Below are 25,995 nucleotides of genomic sequence, written 5' to 3' on the forward strand. Positions count from 1 at the left end.
CTAGTTATGATACATTATAGTGCACTTAAAACAAATTGTTTTTCAGATACAGTATATCTATCCAATAAGGTTAGCTATAGTAACCTTGGGGAGTTATGACCGCAGTACTGTCACCTCACTGAATGACCAGAATCAAACATTGTAAACTCAGAGTGACATTCTTCATTGATGTCTGAATTAGGACACTGATAAAGGCCTATCACTCTTTGTACTCCCCAACTTATAAGGACGAGGAGGAAATTGAATTCCGGTGGTCATACATTTTGACAGGAGAAAGGATTACAGTCGGGACAACGAGGGGGGGGGGGTCTAATGACAAAAATAAAGCAGTGAAATTAATTCCAATGACATTTATTGTAAATAGAGCAGAGGGAGAGTACACGACGCGCAGTAGCTCTGGAGGCTGTAGATAAGAGAGGAGTCGTTTGAGGCGCAACTCATGCAGTTTACAAAGACGTAATCCCCTTGGAACTAAAGTACTCCATCCTCTGGGTCTACAGTATACAGTAGACTACAGCAGGGGACGTACAACATCACTATAGGCACCCAACAAGTATTTTACATGTGGATATTGAAAATATTCATGTCGTAACAGCTCGATTATCAGAAGTGGGTGTTACAGTGAGTTATTGAAAAGGTAAGCCTATGTAGATACAAGTATTAAGATGTACTTGATATTGATATTGAACATACTCGATTATCACTATCAAAAGTAGTTATTACCAGGGGTGTCATTCACCCCAAAATTCTGAGGGGGCACAAAGTATGTGAGGATGGCTGGGCAGTGGTCCAGAGGGGGGCTATTCCCCCGTCCATAAGATGAAGAATTTAGCTTTTTTCAAACAACTACAGTACCAGTCAAAAGTTTGGACACACTGACTCATTCAAGGGCTTTTCTTAATTTTTTACTATTTTCTACATTTTAGAATAATACTGAAGACATCAAAACTATGAAATGACACATATGGAATCATGTAGTAACCAAAAAAGTGTTAAACAAATCTAAATATATTTTTCGATTTTAGATTCTTCAAAGTAACCACCCTTTGTCTTGATGAAAGCTTTGCACACACTTCCGGCGCCGACTGAGATGGCTGCCTCGCTTCGCGTTCCTAGGAAACTATGCAGTTTTTTGTTTTTTTACGTGTTATTTCTTACATTAGTACCCCAGGTCATCTTAGGTTTCATTACATACAGTCGAGAAGAACTACTGAATATAAGATCAGCGCCAACTCACCATCAGTACGACCAAGAATATGTTTTCCGCGACGCGGATCCGGTGTTCTGCCTTACAAACAGGACAACGGAATGGATCGCATGCAGCGACCCAAGGAAACGACTCCGAAAAAGAGGGAAACGAGGCGGTGTTCTGGTCAGACTCCGAAAAAGGGCACATCGCGCACCACTCCCCAGCATTCTTCTTGCCAATGTCCAGTCTCTTGACAACAAGGTTGACGAAATCCGAGCAAGGGTAGCATTCCAGAGGGACATCAGAGACTGCAACGTTCTCTGCTTCACAGAAACATGGCTTACTGGGAAGACGCTATCCGATGCGGTGCAGCCAACGGGTTTCTCCACGCATCGCGCGGACAGAAACAAACATCTTTCTGGTAAGAAGAGTGGCGGGGGCGTATGCCTCATGACTAACGAGACATGGTGTGATGAAGGAAACATACAGGAACTCAAATCCTTCTGTTCACCTGATTTAGAATTCCTCACAATCAAATGTAGACCGCATTATCTTCCAAGAGAATTCTCCTCGATTATAATCACAGCCGTATATATCCCCCCCCCCCAAGCAGACACATCGATGGCTCTGAACGAACTTTATTTAACTCTTTGCAAACTGGAAACCATTTATCCGGAGGCTGCATTCATTGTAGCTGGGGATTTTAACAAAGCTAATCTGAAAACAAGACTCCCTAAATTTTACCAGCATATCGACACATAAGACTGCTTCCATCACGTGGACTGGGACATGTTTCGTATTGCGTCAGATGGAAATATTGACGAATACGCTGATTCGGTGTGCGAGTTCATTAGAACGTGCGTCGAAGATGTCGTTCCCATAGCAACGATAAAAACATTCCCAAACCAGAAACCGTGGATTGATGGCAGCATTCGCGTGAAACTGAAAGCGCGAACCACTGCTTTTAATCAGGGCAAGGTGTCTGGTAATATGTCCGAATATAAACAATGCAGCTATTCCCTCCGCAAGGCTATTAAACAAGCTAAGCGTCAGTACAGAGACAAAGTGGAATCTCAATTCAATGGCTCAGACACAAGAGGCATGTGGCAGGGTCTACAGTCAATCACGGACTACAAGAAGAAACCCAGCCCAGTCACGGACCAGGATGTCTTGCTCCCAGGCAGACTAAATAACTTTTTTGCCCGCTTTGAGGACAATACAGTGCCACTGACACGGCCTGCAACGAAAACATGTGGTCTCTCCTTCACTGCAGCCGAGGTGAGTAAGACATTTAAACGTGTTAACCCTCGCAAGGCTGCAGGCCCAGACGGCATCCCCAGCCACGCCCTCAGAGCATGCGCAGACCAGCTGGCCGGTGTGTTTACGGACATATTCAATCAATCCCAATACCAGTCTGCTGTTCCCACATGCTTCAAGAGGGCCACCATTGTTCCTGTTCCCAAGAAAGCTAAGATAACTGAGCTAAACGACTACCGCCCCGTAGCACTCACTTCCGTCATCATGAAGTGCTTTGAGAGACTAGTCAAGGACCATATCACCTCCACCCTACCTGACACCCTAGACCCACTCCAATTTGCTTACCGCCCAAATAGGTCCACAGACGATGCAATCTCAACCACACTGCACACTGCCCTAACCCACCTGGACAAGAGGAATACCTATGGGAGAATGCTGTTCATCGACTACAGCTCGGCATTCAACACCATAGTACCCTCCAAGCTCGTCATCAAGCTCGAGACCCTGGGTCTCGACCCCGCCCTGTGCAACTGGGTACTGGACTTCCTGACGGGCCGCCCCCAGGTGGTGAGGGTAGGCAACAACATCTCCTCCCCGCTGATCCTCAACACGGGGGCCCGACAAGGGTGCGTTCTGAGCCCTCTCCTGTACTCCCTGTTCACCCACGACTGCGTGGCCATGCACGCCTCCAACTCAATCATCAAGTTTGCGGACGACACAACAGTGGTAGGCTTGATTACCAACAACGACGAGACGGCCTACAGGGAGGAGGTGAGGGCCCTCGGAGTGTGGTGTCAGGAAAATAACCTCACACTCAACGTCAACAAAACTAAGGAGATGATTGTGGACTTCAGGAAACAGCAGAGGGAACACCCCTATCCACATCGATGGATCAGTAGTGGAGAGGGTAGCAAGTTTTAAGTTCCTCGGCATACACATCACAGACAAACTGAATTGGTCCACTCACACTGACAGCGTCGTGAAGAAGGCGCAGCAGCGCCTCTTCAACCTCAGGAGGCTGAAGAAATTCGGCTTGTCACCAAAAGCACTCACAAACTTCTACAGATGCACAGTCGAGAGCATCCTGGCGGGCTGTATCACCGCCTGGTACGGCAACTGCTCCGCCTCAACCGTAAGGCTCTCCAGAGGGTAGTGAGGTCTGCACAACGCATCACCGGGGGCAAACTACCTGCCCTCCAGGACACCTACACCACCCGATGTTACAGGAAGGCCATAAAGATCATCAAGGACATCAACCACCCGAACCACTGCCTGTTCACCCCGCTATCATCCAGAAGGCGAGGTCAGTACAGGTGCATCAAAGCTGGGACCGAGAGACTGAAAAACAGCTTCTATCTCAAGGCCATCAGACTGTTAAACAGCCACCACTAACATTGAGTGGCTGCTGCCAACACACTGTCATTGACACTGACCCAACTCCAGCCACTTTAATAATGGGAATTGATGGGAAATGATGTAAATATATCACTAGCCACTTTAAACAATGCTACCTTATATAATGTTACTTACCCTACATTATTCATCTCATATGCATATGTATATACTGTACTCTAGATCATCGACTGCATCCTTATGTCACTAGCCACTTTAACTATGCCACTTTGTTTACTTTGTCTACATACTCATCTCATATGTATATACTGTACTCGATACCATCTACTGTATGCTGCTCTGTACCATCACTCATTCATATATCCTTATGTACATATTCCTTATCCCCTTACACTGTGTATAAGACAGTAGTTTTGGAATTGTTAGTTAGATTACTTGTTGGTTATCACTGCATTGTCGGAACTAGAAGCACAAGCATTTCGCTACACTCGCATTAACATCTGCTAACCATGTGTATGTGACAAATACAATTTGATTTGATTTGATTTGACTCTTGCCATTCTCTCAACCAGCTTCACGAGGTAGTCACCTGAAATGCTTTTCCAACCGTCTTGAAGGAGCTCCCACATATGCTGAGCACCTGTTGGCTGCTTTTCCTTCACTCTGCGGTCCAACTCATCCCAAACTATCTCAATTGGGTTGAGGTCGGGTGATTGTGGAGGCCAGGTCATCTGATGCAGCACTCCATCACTCTCCTTCTTGGTCAAATAGCCCTTGCATAGCCTGGAGGTGTGTTGGGGTCATTGTCCTGTTGAAAAACAAATGATAGTCCCACTAAGCGCAAACCAGATGCAGAATGCTGTGGTAGCCATGCTGGTTAAGTGTGCATTGAATTCGGAATAAATCACAGACAGTGTCACCAGCAAAGCACCGCCACACCATCACACCTCCTTCTCCTTGCTTCACGGTGGGACCACACATGCAGAGATCATCCGTTCACCTACTCTCACAAAGACACGGCGGTTGGAACTAAAAAGCTCACATTTGGACTCATCAGACCAAAGGACAGATTTCCACTGGTCTAATGTCCATTGCTCGTGTTTCTTGGCCCAAGCAAGTCTCTTCTCCTTATTGATGTCCTTTATTAATGGTGTCTTTGCAGCAGTTCGACCATGAAGGCCTGATTCACGGCTTCTTTTCTGAACACTTGATGTTGAGATGTGTCTGTTACTCTGTGAAGCATTTATTTGGGCTGCAATTTCTGAGGCTGGTAACTCTAATGAACTTCTCCTCTGCAGCAGAGGTAACTCTGGGTCTTCCTTTCCTGTGGCGATCCTCATGAGAGCCAGTTTCTTCATAGCGCTTGATGATTTTTGCGACTGCACTGAAATTTTCCAGATTGACTGACCTTCATGTCTTAAAGTAATGATGGACTTTGCTTATTTGAGCTGGACTTTGTCTTTTACCAAATAGGGCTATCTGCTTTACACCAACCCTACCTTGTCACAACACAACTGATTTGCTCAAACGCATTAAGAAGGAAAGAAATTCCACAAATTAACATTTAACAAGGCACACCTGTTAATTGAAATGCATTCCAGGTGACTACCTCATGAAGGTGGTTGAGAGAATGCCAAGAGTGTGCAAAGCTGTCATCAAGGCAAAGGGTGCATACAAAGTATATTGAAAGTAGGTTCTTCCACATATGTTCCTGAGTTAATTAAACAAGTAACACCCCATCATGCTTAGGGTTATGTACAAAAATGCTGGGCAGGCCATTATTTTGGCCACAATGGCTATGCACCCATAGGAGGACAATGCCCCCATCCACAGGGCACGAGTGGACAGTGAATGTTTTGATGAGCAAGAAAACGATGAAAGCCATATGCCATGTCAGTCTCAGTCACCAGATCTCAACCCAGTTGAACCCTTATGGGAGATTCTGGAGTGGCACCAGAGACAGCGTTTTCAAACACCATCAACAAAACACCAAATGATGGAATTTCTCGTGGGCATGACACCTTTGGCTATTACCGTAATAGTTATTGAAAAGGTAAGGTTATCTCTATTCTTGAAAGCACATGAAAACAGTGAGGAGAGTCCTAGTAATAGGCACTAATGTTGTCATGGTAAAATGACTACTTATCACCAGATGCAACATGGTTAGGGTGGTGGTGTGTTTGACACTGATTGATAGAATTCTTCATTACACCCCACATTTCTAATTCAAATGTAAAAAAGAAACAGATAAAGTGGATCAAACCTCTGTAACCAACAACATTTGAAAACTGTAATTAGCAATTTTGCTGCTTTTGCTAATGGACCCGTTAATAAGAACGGTCGGTCGGTCGGCGAGTCACTCACTTCCAGTTTAATCACTAGAACAGGATTCAATAACAAAAGAGCCATATATTAATCACCAGAGAGTGATGACTTTACTCCTCATCGCTTTGACATTGGAGGAGGGGATGATTGGACGAATTAATGTATCTGAACACATTAAATAACAATTATCAGGCAAAACAGCATGAAAGAGAGTGGGTAATGAAGCTCATTGTCAGGTCAATAATTACCACATAAACTCTTCTAAGAGGAGAGGGTAGTACGCGCTAGAAGGCCATGCCAATTTTTTTTTTTGCAATATCGCCAAAAGTAATGGGCAAGTACTGTATATGGGCTATTTGTTCTTAATTCCATGTTAAAGTTAGGGGTAAGGTTATGTGATATTTAAGGTGAGTTGTAGTGGTTAGTTAATAGCATTTGTGATTAGAAAGCACAGTGTGTCTGTCCATTCTAGCATGGCCCAATAGTGACAACTAAGAGGCTTCCAGCAGGAAGCAAAAACTCTATAATTGAAGTAAATAAAATGATTGTTAGACATATAACCAACAAATGTGACCTTTTGTATACTGAAACAAGGGCAGCTACTATATGCCAGGTTCATTCTAAACTGAATGATGAGGACTGTATGATGGACTTCATGCATCAATGGGCAAAATGGCACCACAGTACCTGTCATTCAGCATTTCCATCAAATCAAAGATGGCTGCCAAACATGGCCAAAAGAGCAAACGCCACAGGTGCTGTTCACAAAAAGGGTGACCAATTGACCAACACAGACTACCCCTTGCTAATCAGGTAACTCTTGGGTATGTTGTCGTGGACTGTCATTACAATTGCTTCACAGGAACCTGGTAAAATGATGCTTGTGGTGTGGCAGCCACTCTGAATTCACTGTTAGCATGCAGTTAAAGCTACTAAGCATTTTTGGTGCTAAATGCCCTCGAATCGTATCCTGATGTCGACAGCAGATAGGAGTTGCATTCATAACGTGGCTAACTTAGCTAGCTAACACATTTTGAAAAAACAAGTTATATTAAGTGGCTATCTGGCTAGCTAGCATTAGCAAGGTTTGGTGGTCAATGAAACTCAGCTAACCAGCTGAGATACCAAACAATATAAAAAAGTATAATTTTGGATTAGAAAAGTACTCCATTAACAGTCTCTGCATTACAAGAATCAAAGTAGCATGTACTCCTGGTGCACTGTTAAAATATTTAGCCAATTAAACAAACATTTTTTAAAGAAAAGTATCTGTTTTTCCCACTGCCCTTACTGGCTTTCATGCCATTCAAATGTAAGCTTAAAAAAATACCACTTGGGTCATTCGACAACTTAAAAAGACAAAACTACTCAAATTTCAATAAACACTTTGAATTAACATCATACGTGATCAGTGAACCATCTTTCAAAGCCCTGCCTTCTCTCTGACCTCCCTCTCATACCCCTATCTGTCAGCCGGTTCAGTTCCTCCTACAACCAAATCTCTCTCTCTCTGCTGGCCAGACATGAATTACCAGTTGACCGCTGCTGTCCTGAGCCTCCACAGTGACACATATCAATAGTAATCTGACGTGTGGCAGGCGCTGGAAACAACAGTCCCCTTCGGACACATCGAGCCCTGGAACCCCGACTGGCAACACCTGCCTCACCGATGGGGACGTAAGGGGCCATGCGTCAGTCAGCTCCTTCTCTTCATACTTTCCCCTGGCCCTCCAGACACCCACCACAACACTTATTACTCCACTTCCTGGTGCTGCTAAGTGACTGGCCTGTCTGTGCCACTGTTGCCACGGCTACCACCCTGGGACCCTATCCTTATTATCCTCATTTCAGCTGTGATCATGATGCCTGGTAGGCAGCTCTCTACCTGGGGCTCCCGTTACATCCTGGCTGGCTCGCCAAACACTGATCCGACATGACATGGTGACAGAAAGCAGGGGAGAGGGGGATAAAGGAGGATGGAGGGGACTGAAAATAAAAGAACAAGGGATGAGGAAGAAAGAGAGAGGTAGAGAGAGGGAAAGTTGGCACAGAAAACAGGGGAGAGGGGGATGGAAATAAAATAAGGGATGATGAAGAAAGAAAGAGAGAGAGGGAGGAAAAGGTAGGTTGAGGTTGGCCAGCCAGGGCCCTCGTGGCGCAGGGTGTGCCCATCAACATGGGTGAGTGTTAGCCGAGAGCAGCGTGTCACAATGATGGAGGGCTTGGATCACTCACATCAGGCCTTCATCTGACTGGAAGAGATCAATCTCCAGGCCTAATACAAAAGGACACGGTAAAATATATTTCTCCGTCTCTCTTTTTCTCCCCCCTTTCTCTTGTGTCAGTTTAACTGGTGAGTAACTCTCTTTGTCAGGCATCACGCTGACCACTCTCTCATTTTCACCTCTCATTTCTTCTGTCCCTTGTATTCATGTTTGACCATGGTGGTAGGGATGGATTATGCACTTACAGCTATATGCTATTTAGCGCATTGTGTCTATGTTGTTATATTTTGTATGAGCACATCACATTTGATGACTTATTCAAGGGCAAAATATTACAATAATAAACATATGATGTGTTTATAGAGCAGAAATGTTCATTGAACTAGAAATAATTTGCTGAAAACCATTCACAAAAGCTGTTGCGCATGTTTCTAGGTGGCAGAAGCTAGGTAATATACTTTAAGTAGAAACAAAGTGATGTTGCATGCTGTCTGGAATTGAAGGGAAACCACACTATGACAGGGATCCTACAGAATGAAAACAGATGATGCCGCTCCAGCCAATGGCTGTGGAAGGAGAGGGAATAATAGGGTTGTGATGGTAGTGTGGATCTCCTCCCCCTGGCCTCCCGTAAGCCAGATAACTTGACTGTAACCCTACTCCTCTTGATTAACATGACACATCCCTCCTCCGTATGCAGGGAGGAGAGGGATGGAGGGATAAAGGGATGGATGATTAACTGTCTATGTGTCCCTCCCCGTGAAGAATGACTCCTCCTTCTCTCCTCTTCTGCCTCACTCGCCTCTCTCTCTCTCTCTTTCTCTCTCTTAAATTCTGTCTTACCTCACTCTCTCCTGCGTCTCAGCCCCTCTCATTCACTCTCTCTTTATCTCCCCCTCCCTCTCTCCCTACCCCTGACATCCTCGGACTGTCCTCAGCCCCCTGCACATCCTCTGACAGGTAGAATAATAACTCTCGTTCATCACTGCCCACCAAAAGTCCAATAACCTAAATCTTCACTTGCCACACACCCCGGGACTCAATTACTTTATTGACATGTAATCTTCATAAGAGGAGAAATATTGAGCATGTAAGGTCAGGTGGTTATGAAGACATATTATCATATTATCTGCATGAAGGTTGCAGGGCTAGGACCTGACAAAGCTAATTATAATGGTACATGTTTCAGAGCTCACAGGGTATTATCTGCTTGGCTGCACCAGCAAGCACCAGCTGAGGTATGGAGAGGATGGAGGGGTTGAGGAGGATGAGATTTCATACCTTAATAGGAGCTGGATGTCAGCTCAGGGTATGGGAATTAATGAAGTTAAATATTATCGAGTGCACATCACAACGCTAATACCTTTGATCGGTTCATTTGTACCTTGTGGGGGCTTGGAAACTGCTTAGACAAAATGGCTAATAGTAACAACAAAAGACAACTGTAGAACAACACAATTGATGATCTGCTGTATCAGAGAGAAAAACATCTAAAATTAGATTCAAACAAACACTAGGGCGTTGCCTCTAAGCACTGCTTAAAGTTCAGTGGATATCAGCTGTTGTTTGTATATCAGTGGCTTGAGAGGTTCCTGGGCCAAGATGTCATAGTGGGTTAGCAATAGTGTGAGGCACTAAAGGAAAGGCCCGAGGTTCTGTTATCTCTCTCAAGGTTATCTTCATATCCTTCTTTCCTCTCTGCTCAGACCCACCATTAGGATTTAGAGCCTGCCTGCTACAGTACCAACGTACTTCATAGCGCTCTCCGAAAACAAAAATATAATATACAATTTTCTTCTGTGGAGGATGTCCTATACCTAGTGTAAATCTAGGACTTTTTAAAATGTTAATCTACACTATGTTCTAGTGTAAGTCTAAATGAAAAATAAATTGGTGATCATATTTTTTAAAGAGTCGATATAAGTGCCAAAACGCATTAAAAACACATGCTAGGCCAGCCCAGCCCAGAGTCATATCCCGAAGTCATCTCCATCTCAGGGTCACACTGCGTGAACAAAAGACCACCACACCGTGAGACATGCCACGTGTGTTCACTCCAATTCATCTAATTTCATGCCATTTTCCTCTTTCCACCCCCATCCGATTACCCCTGAATCAGGGTTTCCCCTGGCGCCCTCAGACGATGCCTAAATGCTAGATCAGAGAAGCTAGAGGAGGTACAATTGATCCTGTAGCTCATGGGGTTTGCAAGTTAGCACTGGTTTAATGGTGTCAAGTGGAGATAGGTTTTTTGGCCTTTCTCAGGAGGCAACCCCCTGTGAAAAGTATCCAGGCCTTCAGAAGTACTCATATCATTCCATACTTAAGTCCCTAACACCCCTAAAGTCATTATTATTTTCCTGACTTTCATTCAGTATTTGTTTTAGCAGTTACTGGTTAACATTGCTGGTAGCTTAAATCCCCACACAGTGATTTCTGAGCCATCTTAAAATGAGGCCGTTTTTACTGCTGTAGATAATGAATATGAGGTTAAAAAGTGGTGAAATGCTCCTTTAAATGCAGATATCATCTACCAGTTAATCTATATTCAAGGTCAATCAGAAGGTTAGCTTTTGAAAAGGCATTGTATCCTTAGGTAAAGGGGTAAATTGGAAAAGCAGTCATTAGAAATCCCAGCAATCTGGAATAAATTCAATAATCTGACCTAAATGACTCAGACGTCAACCCAATCCTCTCGCAGTGACACAACATGTCAGAAACAATCTACCAATCAAAATATGACAGTAAAATAATGTGTCTGCTCATATTAAGGTGACAGTGAAACCTGTTCCTTTCGTTTATACCCATTTCGTCAGCGAATCATTGTGACAGATTAAAAGGTTGTACCGTTCAACTGGCCTCGCTCTCTCTTCGTTGTGGGGAAGCAGGAATGTTGATATTGGTGAGCATTATAAAATACTTGCTACTTCATCCTGTAACTCAAGCTACCTATTCTACTCCAAGACATATAATAAAATGCCAACGTCCTTTCAATGAAATAGGCTCTGATCCTCATAACCCATAACCAGTTGACCTCAAGTGCTTCATTTGACCGGGCCGACCCCCTTAAACATTGACATTGGGCACGAGTGCTTGGTTAGTCAAATAGGACACCCCTTTGATTTGTTAAGTAGGGGAGCCAAGCACAAATAGGACACCCCTTTGATTTGTTAAGTAGGGGAGCCAAGCACAAATAGGACACCCCTTTGATTTGTTAAGTAGGGGAGCCAAGCACAAATAGGACACCCCTTTGATTTGTTAAGTAGGGGAGCCAAGCACAAATAGGACACCCCTTTGATTTGTTAAGTAGGGGAGCCAAGCACAAATAGGACACCCCTTTGATTTGTTAAGTAGGGGAGCCAAGCACAAATAGAGGCAAAGATATTTAACATTTTTAGATGATGGACCACCTCTCTTTCCAAGGCAACGGGTCCCAACGAGCGTTTCACGTCGCCCCTGATGCAATGAATAATCCACATGGCAGTTAATGTGAGCTATGCTGATACTCCCACCATAGTTTGTGTTCAGACATCACAGCTTAGTGTCTGCTGATTGTATATTGAAGCCGAGCCAGTTGACAATAAATCACTGGATTCACCAGCCAGAGAGAAAAACTGTTTAGACAACGGCCCAATGGAGCTCGCTGTAATTGACAGATGAGTCAAGCTCCTTCCACCACATTAGCTCTGGAGCACTGAGACTGAGCTGGGAATGGCAGTGAGTGTGTGTGTGTTCCTGCGTGTGTGCGTGTGTGTCTATTCTGTCTTTAAATGAAGGTGTTGTGGCTGATGTGTCACTTATAAATGTACTCCTGCTCTTAACAACAAGCCTCTATAATCATTATTTCATGTACAGTAGCTGTGTAGCTACTAGATTAACAACGCTCCCTCCCTCTCTCAAAGCTCTGATTGTTATATGGCATGCCTCATGACTTTTATGAGTGAGCATGACAAAAATGCATGGTGATGTCCTTTATCCATTGGGGTAAGAGAAACCACCAAATTATGATTAACTGAGAGGGAGCCGATTGCATTAAAAAAGACATGCTAACTTGATTAGATTTAAGACATATTTTCATCTTGCGTTTAGTGAGTGTGATTGACAAGTAGTACTACATTAATCTAGAATTATAGAAGGTAACTCTGAATGAATTCACAGTTCATTCAAACAGAATCAGGCTACAAAAATAAAATTAGAGTTAAACATTTCAAACTCACAAACTCATGGCTGTTCACTTAGAATGTTTTATGTGATAAACAACTCTACATAAAGATGAATTGCCAATGACCTAGCTGCATGATGGCATTAATAATGCCAGTAGAGTTCACTGGTCCCTCTCTCCCTCCAGTGTGACAAGTGACCTAGCATCTGCTAACACATTAGAAGCTCTTCATCTTCTTCATGATGGGTAAAAAGGCCCTTACAGCGGTTCACACTACACACTGAGCCATCCATTTCACACAGGAGAAACTGGAGGACCCTCCATCGATCCTGCTGTAAAAAATATCCAAACCATCTGGCTAGCCTCCACTGTCATAAATTACCTTGATGGACTCCTGTGTTTCCAAACCAGGGAGAGAAAACCGCCGCAGACCTGCGCTAGCTAACTTCTGGCAGGGACTAAAAGTAATGCTGGGAAACACTAGACCACATCTCAAATGTCCCCGGTCACAGTCACAAATCACAGTGGAACATGAATAATAGTTTGACTTGCGTAAGCAATCTGCTTTCAGAGCTGGTTTCTAACAGCAATGTGGCCTATCCATTCGGGCTGATATATGCTTTGTCAATTCGCTGTCACTGAAACTGACCAGTGATACTGGGAATTGGACCAGATCCAGAAGTACCAGAGGGATGTTATTGCAGAATGGGCCGGGCCTGGGCCTAGGTTGGCAAGAACTCATGTCCTTGTCTGTCTATCTCCCTGACAGCTTCTCAGTAGACGCCCCGGTATTGTTTCACACTTATGAGTGTTGTACTTGTGTAAATAACATTGTCCTGTCTGTAATGGTCACAGCAGATAAAGATTTAGGAGGATTGGTGTTCCAACACTGCTGAGAGTATTAAAGGAACATTTCTAAAATGTTCTACTTCATTTTCATCATCTCCAGCTCGTTTCTATGTTTTGTGTTTTGTAGTAAAAAAAAAGATTGAGGAAGATAAGTGTTTCCAATGAGATCATCAACCAATTAGTAGACAATTAGTAGGCAATACCAACTCATAATTGGTTAACAATCACACAATGCACACCGATGATGTCATTGGAAACACATATCTTCCTCTATCGGTTTTACTACCAAACATAGAAAGCACAGGAGGTTGATGAAAATGAAGCTGAAACATTGTGAAATTCCCTTGAAGTCCATAAGCCGTGTACTGCTGTTGGGTGATCTATCTGTACAATGAATGGTAAAGAACATTGTACATACAGTACAGATCCTTATCTTATCGCACCAGATGCATACGGAGATCAGTAGGACTTTTTGTTGGTGTACTTGGTTGAAATAATAACAGTTTCTTGAATCAAACATTTCATTTGATCTCTAAACTTAAGTGGCACCATCCACAAACTGTTATAGTATTTTAGTCAAAACAAATTCAGCACATCTTCCACTTGACTTAAACACGTCTTATTAAGATGAAATATCAAAAAGGAAAAACATTAACTTTTTATTATTCACAAAGTGAAAAAAAATAAACAAATATCTTCTAAATTAAATATTTTTTAAACGAAATCCCAAAAAATCTTGACACAAAACTTGACGGTGTCATCTTTCCACTTGCAGTTCTACCTGTATACTTTCAACATCCGTTTTCAGAACTCAGCTCCTCAAGAGACTCCTTCGACTACATCAAACAGCAAGGTAAAAACAATAGTGTCACTGACATTTCCCCCGAACCGAGCACAAACAGAATTATTCAGAATGAGAGAGAGAAGAGAGTACCATCTGCAAACTGCAAGAAAATGACACTTGGTAGAAAGCAGTATTCTCAAAGCAGTTTAGAGCAGAGTTCAGCAGTTGAAACTGTCAGTGAAGTTAAGAAGGTTTTAATCTAGCCGAGCCCCAGCCTTCTGTCTAACAGAGAGAAAGAACGGCCCGTGACTTCCAGGATGTCCCAAATGGCACCCTATTCCCTATAGTGCCTTCAGAAAGGATTCACACCCATTGACTTTTTCCACCTTTTGTTATGTTACAAAGTGGGATTAAAATGGATTTAATTGTCATTTTGTTTGTGAACGATCTACACAAAATACTCTGTAATGTCAAAGTGGAAGAAACATTCTAACATTTCCCTTTGTCTAATATTAGGTTTTGGATGAAGATCTAATAACATTAAGTATCAAAAATACGCGAAAATAGAACAAATCTGAAAGGGAGCGAATCCTTTTTCCCGGCACTGTAAGTATTCAACCCCCTGAGTCAATACATGTCACAGTCACATTTGGTAGTGATTACAGCTGTGAGTCTTTCTGGGTAAGTCTCTTAAGAGCTTTCCACAGCTGGATTGTGCAACATTTGCCCATTCTTTTCAAAATTATTCAAGCTCTGCCAAATTGGGTGTTGATCATTGCAAGACAACAATTTTCAGGTCTTGCCATAGATTTTCAAGCAGATTTAAGCCAAAACTGTAACTAGGCCACATTAACTGACTTTTTGGTAAGCAACTCCAGTATAGATTTGGCCTTGTGTTTTAGGTTATTGTCCTGCTGAAAGGTGAATTCATCTCCCCGTGTCTGGTGGAAAGCAGACTATAGCAGGTTTTCCTCTAGGATTTAGGGAACCAAAAGTCCTACAGTACGCCCCAAAAATGCACAAATATCATACACCCCCCCCCCCACCCCAAAATGCTACCTTCCCCTGTTATTGTAATGGTGAGAGGTTTGCATATCTTGAGGGTATGATATTTGTGCGTCTAACTTTCTCACTCATCATTATTCACCATTCATTCAGGATTATATGTAATCATGGTAGCATCCCCATTAATGTACAAGTGTTTAGAAACATTTTCTACTCATATTTACAATTAAATTCAGGCTGTAACACAACAAAATGTGGAAAAAGGCAGGGGGTGTAAATACTTTCTGAAGGCACTGTATATCGTGCACTACTTTCGACAGGAGCCATATGGGTCCTGGTCAAAAGTAACGCACTACATAGGGACTAGGGTGCCATTTGGGACGCAGCCCCAGTGTGTTCCAGTTCTCTATAATAATAACAGGGATATTCAGGGCCTGCCTCCAAAAATGAGCTCTCATCATCATTTCTCCCAGCGAGAAGAGGAGAGGACAGAGGAGTATGGTGTGTTTTGGACATGCGGTGAGGGATTTCAGGGCCCGGTTCCCCTTCGCTCTCCCTCGCTTTCCCTCATCTCATCCATCTCCATAGCCCTGCACTAATGGCTATTCATGTTGCAGAGCCAATCCACTCCTGGGAAGAATAACATCACATCATCTCCCTCTGATAAAGGCAACAGAGCCGCGCATCACAGAGGAAGAGCAGATATTCATGGCTGGCAGCTGCTCGCTGTGTGCCTGAGGCTGTAAGACACAGAACACTTGTAGGACCTAATGTAACGTATTTTCAAGTAAAAGATGTATGTTCAATTCAAAATAGAAAGGAGACAATGTCTTCAAACTGAATGAAAAACAAACCTAAATGTAATAGTTATACCAACATGATTCTCACCGCACAAGAACAGACCCTTGATCTGAGAACATGTTTACCAGTTGTTGACCTAAAGAAATGATCCTACAAGCCGACTCCAGATCATTAAAACATATTAACCTACATAAACTAGTTTTGGAAACCAAAAGCATATGGGGGTAGACATATGGGAAAAGGAATCCTCCCTGTTCGTCCATTATATATTTTAGAGATCCAATCTAAGTGTAGCCCGGAGGTTGAAATATGCACGTGGATATAAGCAAGCATGATGGCAATCTTTTTCTTTATGAGAGCTCATTACATCCCTGTGTTGTGAGTTATTGGCACATTTTATATCCATATATTTAATGGTAACAAAAGACTAATTCATTATAAAACTGATCCTTAGCACCTCTTCAGCCGCACAAACTGGCAAACACCTCCAAGAATATAAAACTTGGTCCGGTGACAATTACTTGTGAACTCATATGTGGGGATTAAAGCCATATGTCTTTATATTGTCAGTGTGTCTCAGAGTGTGTAACCCATAGAAGCAACCGTAGTCAACATAGTTCACTTGTCATTCTTCATATGCATTATCCAGTTACACAGAATTCTGAAAGTGTTTCGTTTGTTAGATCTTGGAGCTCCATAGGACGGAATCCACATGGTTTCATTTATCAGCTACTTGGTTATAATAGACACAAGACAAAAAGTAGAACTACCCTGAATTGGCATGTGCTCAAGAAATATTTAACTTGTAGAGTTGGAGAGTTCCACGCAACCGACAGAGGGAAATATTTTTGGTATCTCCGATTGTTCTGGCAATTCTCACATAGAAACTTCATTGGGAGAAAGGATGTTTGACATGCTTTTTACATTAGTATCACAAACCATTTACGAGAAAATCATGATGAAAGTGGCCATTTTAGTCCCTTTTTAGACCTATAAAAGACCTTATAAGACCTTATGATTTGTGAACCGTACATGATACAGACAACACCTTGTTGTCATTATATTCCTTATAGTGGGCTCTATCATATGGAGTATGTCTAGATTCTGAAATACACATACATTTATTCAACATAAAAAATATTAATATAAATATCTCAAAATTAGCCTTTTGGATTAAGCTCATTTCTAGACATACTCCATATGATAGAGCCCACTATAAGGAGTATAATGACAACAAGGTGTCTGTAACATGTATAGTTCGTGGATCATAAGGTCTTACAGGAAGGAGGCTTGTATGGCTCTAAAAAGGGTTTGTGATAGAAATGTAAAAGCATATCAAACTTGTACTAATGAAGTTTCTAAGTTAGAATTGCCAAAACAATCGGATATATTTTCCGCTCCCACTGGCGTGGAATCACCCATCTGTTCCAGTGTGTGGTTTTCACTTTGCCTCCATACAGTCCTTAGGGCATTTATAATACTGCACCTAATACACACAGTGAATACTGTAGGGCGTACTGTAAACCTACAGCACGTGTACACCTTGCAATAGACATACACAGGGGATTGACTTGACTGCAACACTGTTCCTCCTGGAGGAGCATAGGTCATCCACAAACTTCCTCCACTTCTTGTGGAATGCAAGTGGACTTGGAAGAGTTAAACTCTCTATGCTTTTATCCATATTTCCCATTTGAACAACAGATTTGGTTCTGTAATGGTGGCGGCCAGCATTGGTCTTTAAGTTTAACAATGATGTTTATCAGGGGAGAAGCGGTCCTGCTACAATCATTATGAGACGCAGGTAAATGTCTCTGAGAGCACGTACAGAACCTTTAATAGGGCCTGGCAGGAGTGTTCTGCCTTCCCTCACTGGAGGTTTATGGCAAACATTTCCATACTCAAGGCTATGCCAAAGATAAAGGGAATATTATCAACTGAGGGACAGGTGTGTTTTTTTTTAGGTAGATTTGCTTAAAAGGTCGTGAAACAAACATCAAATAGAAAGTTAGCCATTTATTTATTTTGAGGCAAGGCGATGATGGAGACAAACATGTTGTATCAAAGACTTTACCACACAGTCTAAATAGGGTAGCCTAGTGGTTAGAGCATTGGACTTGTAACCGGAAGGTTGCAAGTTCAAACCCCCGAGCTGACAAGGTATAAATCTGTCGTTCTGCCCCTGAACAGGCAGTTAACCCACTGTTCCTAGGCCATCATTGAAAATAAGAATTTGTTCTTAACTGACTTGCCTGGTTAAATAAAGGTAAAATTTTTTTTTTTTTTAAAACCTAGGACTAATAATTAGTGAGCTCTTTTGAAAGTTAATTTTGTGGTAAATAGACTGACTTCATGCAGCCTATTCACACTCAAACTAATGTCTGTATTTTAACAATGTTAGTGATGCTGTCATCATCCTTTGCTTGAGAAGCAACGATGGAGTTGGTCTTTTATCTAAATCATAGTCTCGTTCCATGAGCTCTAACAACAAAAATGTCAAAAACAGTGATAATGTCCCAGGGCCCCTCTTCATAATGACTAATCCATCCTCGACAATATCAGTTTATCAAGCATTAGTCATCCCATCCAGCCGTCTGATAATGGAGGGAGAGAGGGGTGGAGGGAAGGATAGCTACCAGCCGGTGTATTAGTCATCCCATCCAGCTGTCTGATAATGGAGGGAGAGAGGGGTGGAGGGAAGGAGGGAGGGATAGCTACCAGCCGGTGTAGTAGTCATCCCATCCAGCTGTCTGATAATGGAGGGAGAGAGGGGTGGAGGGAAGGAGGGAGGGATAGCTACCAGCCGGTGTAGTAGTCATCCCATCCAGCTGTCTGATAATGGAGGGAGAGAGGGGTGGAGGGAAGGAGGGAGGGATAGCTACCAGCCGGTGTATTAGTCATCCCATCCAGCTGTCTGATAATGGAGGGAGAGAGGGGTGGAGGGAAGGATAGCTACCAGCCGGTGTAGTAGTCATCCCATCCAGCTGTCTGATAATGGAGGGAGAGAGGGGTGGAGGGAAGGAGGGAGGGATAGCTACCAGCCGGTGTATTAGTCATCCCATCCAGCTGTCTGATAATGGAGGGAGAGAGGGGTGGAGGGAAGGAGGGAGGGATAGCTACCAGCCGGTGTATTAGTCATCCCATCCAGCTGTCTGATAATGGAGGGAGAGAGAGGTGGAGGGAAGGAGGGAGGGATAGCTACCAGCCAGTGTATTAGTCATCCCATCCAGCTGTCTGATAATGGAGGGAGAGAGGGGTGGAGGGAAGGAGGGAGGGATAGCTACCAGCCGGTGTGTTAGTCATCCCATCCAGCTGTCTGATAATGGAGGGAGAGAGGGGTGGAGGGAAGGAGGGAGGGATAGCTACCAGCCGGTGTATTAGTCATCCCATCCAGCTGTCTGATAATGGAGGGAGAGAGGGGTGGAGGGAAGGAGGGATAGCTACCAGCCGGGGGTATACCTCTCTAGGACTTGCTGAGCTGGAATATACAGTACTTATCCCTCCCCCTTTCTCTCTATGTCCCCTATTTCCATCTTTCTCTTCCCTCTCCCACCTCTCCCTTTCCACCCCCTTACCTCCCTCTATCTTACCCATCTTTCTCTCTCTTTCTGTCCTTCCCCCTTCCTCCCCCTCCCACTCAGTACTTCTCACCCAGAGCTCTGTCATCAGGCCTCTCCCCTGTCTCTCCAGCACGGCCTGACAGCCCATTCCTCATCATTTCCCCATTTTGGCAAAACCCAACTCTCCCCCTAATGGTTCTGCTGCTCTGCTCTGAACGCTTCCAGATGTTTGTGTATTTGTTGTGCTTCGACTGTAAAACACTTTACTCTTAGTTTGGATGCGTTCCCGTTTCCCTCCCCGTATTGGTGGTGAGGGAGTGTGTGTGTGTGTGTGTGTGTGTGTGTGTGTGTGTTTTGTGAGCGTGCACGTGTTTATTGAGAACTGTATATCTACAGATCGCCCCATCGTGTAAAAAAGTGAACTGTACAGCAAGCGTGAGAATTCCCATGGGTGTCGTCAGTGTGTGTGTGTGTGTGTGTGTGAGCATGTGTGTCTGAGTAAGTGAGGGGGTTTGAAGGCTTTGAAGCCTTGCTTTCCTCCAGGGGTTTTAATAGCAGTTGTGTACCATTTAAAATACATACATACTAAGCAGCTGGAAGCAGTCCCAGAATGAAAGCATTGAGCTAGGCTTCATGGCTCATGGCATTTCTCTTTGTTTATTCTCTGTTTACTTAGCAGTCTATACACTGGGATCCCTTTCATTTAGGCCTGTCACTTGTGAAGGATGGACCACATCAAACAGTCTGATCCATTAAAGAGCAGTGGCTGATGCCTGAGAAATATATTAGCCTAAATATGTAGATAATTGTAACTATCACTCGGAAGTAAACCAGTGTATTTCAACTGTAGAGTGCAGTACAGAAATATATATATTACATGGGTAGCATCACAAGGGCTTGTTGTTGGCTGAGAGAAAGTCAAGAGTTCGCAAAGCTGTCATCAAGGCAAAGGGTGGCTACTTTGAAGAATCTCAAATATAACATATATTTTTTGTTTATCACTCTGTTGGTTACTAAATGATTCCATGTGTTATTTCATAGTTTTGATGTCTTCACTATTATTCTACAATGTAAAAAATGGTCAAATAAAGAAAAACCCTGGAATGAGTAGGTGTGTCCAAACGTTTGACTGGTACTGTACATGTTTTAAGCCTACTGCACTAAGGTCTATCGCATAAACCATCTCTGAGAACATGATATCGTCAGATAATGAAATGTTGTTGTTAGACCATCACACACATTATGTTTGACAGGTTTTAATTACAACTCAGCCTTGATTCGTTATTAACTACAGTAAGCCATTATGGAGTAATGCTCCATTCAAACTCTTTAGGTATTTATTATTAGGTACTTTAACATCTCAGTTATTTGTCCATTTTAGGTATGTTGCGAGGACAAACTTTAGTTTGAGGCCTCTCTTTGGGAGATCAAATCCACAATGTTATTAGAAGTGTCTTGTACTCTGATTGTGAGAGTTATTTTGAAACAGCGCTCTGCTCCGTACTAGAGGTGTCGTCGGGAAGAGTACTTTGAAACTCCGACTGCCAGCCTGGCAGACAGCTAAAACCAGAGCTGACAGCAGAGGAGGATCCTAAGGTCTCTAGTGGTGACTCTGCTCCCTAGGCCTCCAGACCTGTCACTACTCCACTCTGTGTCACCCTGGCCTGCTCCAAGACACATCACAGTCTCCCCGTCTTTTTTCTCCCTGTCCTACCCTCTTGTTTTTAGTCGCTAGCTTGCTTGCCCTCTCCTCCTTCATTGCTCACTCTCCTCTATCTTCCGCTATTATGTTTACAAATCTTTTTCTTTTTTTATTATTTCTTTCTTTCTTTCTTTTTTCTATATTTCTTTCTTTCTTTCTGTGTTGCTCTCTTTCCCCCCACCATCTCCCTCCCTCCACCCTCTTCTTCCCTTGTCTCCTCTCTTTTCGTCTTGTCCATGGCTGACTCCGCCACACAGCCACCCCCAGACAGGGGCTTTTCCTGGAGCAGTATCCCCACTCTCCACCCCTCTCCCCCTGGGCACTGACCTGCCAGCTCTGGCCCCTCCCTAGAGCTCCAGACTGCAGTAATTACTAGTGGCACCTGGGCTCTGGGGCTCCTATACAGGTGTGTGTGTGTGTGTGTGTGTGTGTGTGTGTGTGTGTGTGTGTGTGTGTGTGTGTGTGTGTGTGTGTGTGTGTGTGTGTGTGTGTGTGTGTGTGTGTGTGTGTGTGTGTGTGTGTGTGTGTGTGTGTGTGTGTGTGTGTGTGTGTGTGTGTGGAGAGGCTCTCTCTGCAGCAGACAGGGGGCTGTCAGACATCCTAGCTACATCCCACCAACTAGGGCCATGTAGGGGCTAACACAAACAGACATCCCTGCTCCACGGTTCATCAAACCACACCTAAATATAACTGATACAAATATATGGTGATTCATTCAAAGGGATAATGAACTTTATCAGCAACATGTAATGATAATATTATAGTATTATGACAATGATTGTAAACCATACTAAAATCTCTACAGTGATAACGACGTTAGTGTACCAGTTTTGTTAACAGTTTCTACTGAAACGTCCTCATCTCACAGTGCAAGTACGTAGAAGGTAAGAACGCACAGAAAGTTATCGTGATTGCCCCCCCCCACATTTAGTTCATCCAGTATGTTTAAAAAGCATAGAGAAGTAAGTGGGCTGCCGTGCTGAAGGCGGACTGAGGCGGGGGGCATAAAGAGGAGGTGAAGCTTGAAGATGAGGGCAGTGTTATCTAAGGCTGCAGCGCTCGCGTCATAAACATAACAAACGGTGACTGTCACCACACCACGGCCCAGATCTAAGAGGGAGGGAGAAATATCTCACATGTCAGATCCCCTCACCTCTTAAAGGACTGTTCCCTGGCCGGCCTGATGTTGACAAAGCACAGGGTCTCTCCGCTTGTGTCCCAAATGGCACCCTAGTCCCTATGGGCCGTGGTCAAACGTAGTGCACTATAAAAGGAATAGGGTGCCATTTGGGAATGTCTCTGTCCCTCTTCCTACATCACATGGAAAGCTGCTGGTCAGCCACTGTGAAATAGATCTGTCCTTGGCACTGGACGGGAGGGTTGTGTGTGAGTACGTGTGTGTGTGTGTGTGTGTGTGTGTGCATGTGCGGTGTGTGCGACCCCATGTGTGTGAGGTGCTCAATGTTGACCTCTTGAGCTGGCTGCCATGGCGTCGGGCGCATCACAGCGGCAGTGTTTTGCATGGCGGAGACAAAGAGCATGATGAATGTCTCATGTTTAAACCTGCTGCCCTGCTGTGTGGTCCGGTAAAATGGCCTCAGGGCCACTCACACAACATCGCTACAGACACAAAGAACCGGTCACCTTTTCTTTCTACTACAAGCCTGGCCAGCACAGTGACTGCCTTACTGCAGCTAGGAGAGAGACAAGCAACACAGAGGAATGGACCAGTGCATTTAGTTAAGAATATAATACAATTCAACACAATAGAATAAATAATCATTTACAGTAAGAAAGATGCATATAAAATGTATGCATTTGATATTAATGCAACTGTGTAACAAATGCTTCTCATTAATATATTATAATACATATATTTTCTGCTAAAACTGGAGCAACTTTAGAAATACATGAGTCTATGATGATGAGAAAAATATGTGTTTGATCTATACTGTACAGAGGTATGTAATGTAAAGAATGTCATCTCTTTCACACATTATTAGATCAGAATAAGGCCTAAACAATGACTAGCATCAACATATCATCATTGATGGTTCACATATACACACCCTCACATCAGAATCAAAATCAGAACCAAAACCTAGATACATTTCAGGATCCCTCAACTACTCAAAGGCATGAGGGAAAACTGACCACTATTATGATCCCAGATGAATCTCAAGTCCACTATTCTTTCACTACAATTAATCAATAAGAAGAAAAACATGCATATTCATATATATTATCAAAGAGGGTTCCCTTTAAGGAACCCATAAAGACAATGGACATTATTTTATTTTTATTTATTTTACTTAACCTTTATTTAACTAGGCAAGTCAGTTAAGAACAAATTCTTATTTACAATGACTGCCAACCCCGGCCGACGCTGGACCAATTGTGCGCCGTTTTATGGGACTCCAAATCACAGCCGGATGTGATGCAGCCTGGATTCGAACCAGGTATTGCAGTGACACCTCTTGCACTGAGATGCAGTGTTTTAGACCACTGTGCCACTCAGGAGCATGGATTTATTATGAATATGTTGTTCATATTGTGTTCAGCTATCTTAATCTCTGATATGTCTGATGAGTGTGTGGATCAGAGAGTGGGGATTTGAGATCATCCTGACCTTGGTTTTATACATTTGATGTACATGTTTATTGTGTATATATAATATACCAGATAAAAGTTTGGACACACCTACTCATTCCAGGGTTTTTTATTTTTTACTATTATGTACATTGTAGAACACTAGTGAAGACATTAAAACTATTAAAAAACACAAATGGAATCATGTAGTAACCAAAAAAAGTGTTAAACAAATCCAAATATATTTTATATTTAAGATTCTTCAAAGTAGCCACCCTTTGCCTTGATGACAGCTTTGCACACTCTTGGCATTCAGTCAACAAGCCTCATGAGGTAGTCACCTGGAATGCATTTCTATTAACAGATGTGCCTTCTTAAAAATTAATTTGTGGAAATTATTTCATTCTTAATCCGTTTGAGCCAAACAGTTATGTTGTGACAAGGTAGGGGGGGTATAAATAAGATAACCCTATTTGGTATAAGACCAAGTCCATATTATGGCAAGAACAGCTAAAATAAGCAAAGACAAATGGCAGTCCATCATTACTTTAAGACACGAAGGTCAGTCAATCTGGAAAATTTTGAAAACTTGAACGTTTCTTCAAGTGCAGTCGCAAAAACCATCAAGCGCTATGATTAAACTGGTTTTCATGAGGACCGCCACAGGAAAGGAAGACCCAGAGTTACCTCTGCTGCAGAGGAGAAGTTAATTAGAGTTACCAGCATCAGACATTTCAGCCCAAATAAATGCTTCACAGAGTTCAAGTAATAGACACATCTCAACATCAACTGTTCATCAAATTGTCGAATTTATGCAAAGAAACTACTGCTAATGGACACCAATAATAAGAGACTTGCTTGGGCCAAGAAACACGAGCAAGCAATGGACATTAGACCGGTGGAAATCTGTCCTTTTGTCTGAAAATGTGACATTTTTGATTCCAACCACCGTGTCTTTGTGGGATGCAGAGTTGGTGAACGGATGATCTCCGCATGTGTGGTTCCCACCGTGAAGCATGGAGGAGGAGGTGTGGGGGTGCTTTGTTGGTGATACGGTCTGTGATTTATTTAGAATTCAAGGCAAGCTTAACTAGCATGGCTACCACAGCATTCTGCAGAGATAAACCATTCCATCTGGTTTGTGCTTCGTGGGACTATAATTTGTTTTCAACAGAACAATGACCCAACACACCTCCAGGCTGTGTAAGGGCTATTTGACCAAGAAGGAGAGTGATGGAGTGCTGCATCAGATGACCTGGCCTCCACAATCACCCAACCTCAACATAATTGAGATGGTTTGATTTGATTTGTTTAACACTTTTTTGGTTACTACATTATTCCATATGTGTTATTTCATAATTTTGATGTTATTCTACAATGTAGAAAATAGTAACAATAAAGAAAACCCTTAAATGAGTGTATATATATACCCACATTGTATATGCCCCCTCTAATAAATCTGATGTGAGTGAGGACTAGAGAGGGCTCATAAGGAAGTGTAATCTTTACCTTTGTGGTTCTTGCCGTCTCTAGAGCCTCTGGGTAGAGGGGTGTAGGGCATAAAGGAACACTCAGACCTGGGGTCACCTGGGGCCTGGGGAAACGAAACACACACACACACACTTTACTATTTAGCGTGTAAAAGAAAAAACATGTCCTCAGCTATCAAACAAATTCATTGATAGAGAGAGAGAAAGAGATGCAGAGAGTGAGAGAGAGAAAGGAGAGAGAAAAAGGGAGAGATGCAGAAGTAGAGAAGGGTTGAGCGATTTCATTGCCGTGACTGATTGTCCGAGTGCCATAAATTCTATTGAAGCGAGACAGGAAATGTTGGAGCTCCATTCCTGTTTTATCGCAGATGGAGGGAAGGAGCGCTGGGCCAGGGCAGGTTTCATTACTTTCTTATGGAGAGGTAGGCGCTACGACCCTGGCTTTGATGGTTTGTCCCCCTCCTGGCCTGTTAGAGGGGGTCTATATGGGGGAAGGCCTCATGACTACTGAGCCATAACCTGCTGTAGGGGTCAAACCAAGGGCAGACACCACACACTATGAACCACAGCCCCTCTAACCCTAACTAACACACTACTACTGCTGTCTGACTACACACCAACAGGTGGCATGACACCACCACTCTAACTCTCCAACGTTCTCTGCTACTGGCTTTCAGGTTTCAGACTTACATCCACTGTTTCTT

The 25,995-nt window shown here is 43.2% G+C and overlaps 1 protein-coding gene across 1 annotated transcript in view; it reads right to left on the bottom strand.

Moving 5' to 3' along the window:
* The window catches only part of LOC115113099 (leucine-rich melanocyte differentiation-associated protein-like), a 391,290-nt gene that overhangs the window by 15,580 nt on the left and 349,715 nt on the right, over window positions 1-25,995 (bottom strand). Inside the window, exon 6 of the mRNA XM_029640346.2 lies at window positions 25,311-25,395. Coding sequence (XP_029496206.1) covers window positions 25,311-25,395 — 85 coding nt within the window. The remainder of the gene's footprint in view (window positions 1-25,310; window positions 25,396-25,995) is intronic.

Source organism: Oncorhynchus nerka, linkage group LG28 (assembly GCF_034236695.1).
Source record: "Oncorhynchus nerka isolate Pitt River linkage group LG28, Oner_Uvic_2.0, whole genome shotgun sequence".
In the NCBI taxonomy this organism is placed as follows: Eukaryota; Metazoa; Chordata; class Actinopteri; order Salmoniformes; family Salmonidae; genus Oncorhynchus; species Oncorhynchus nerka.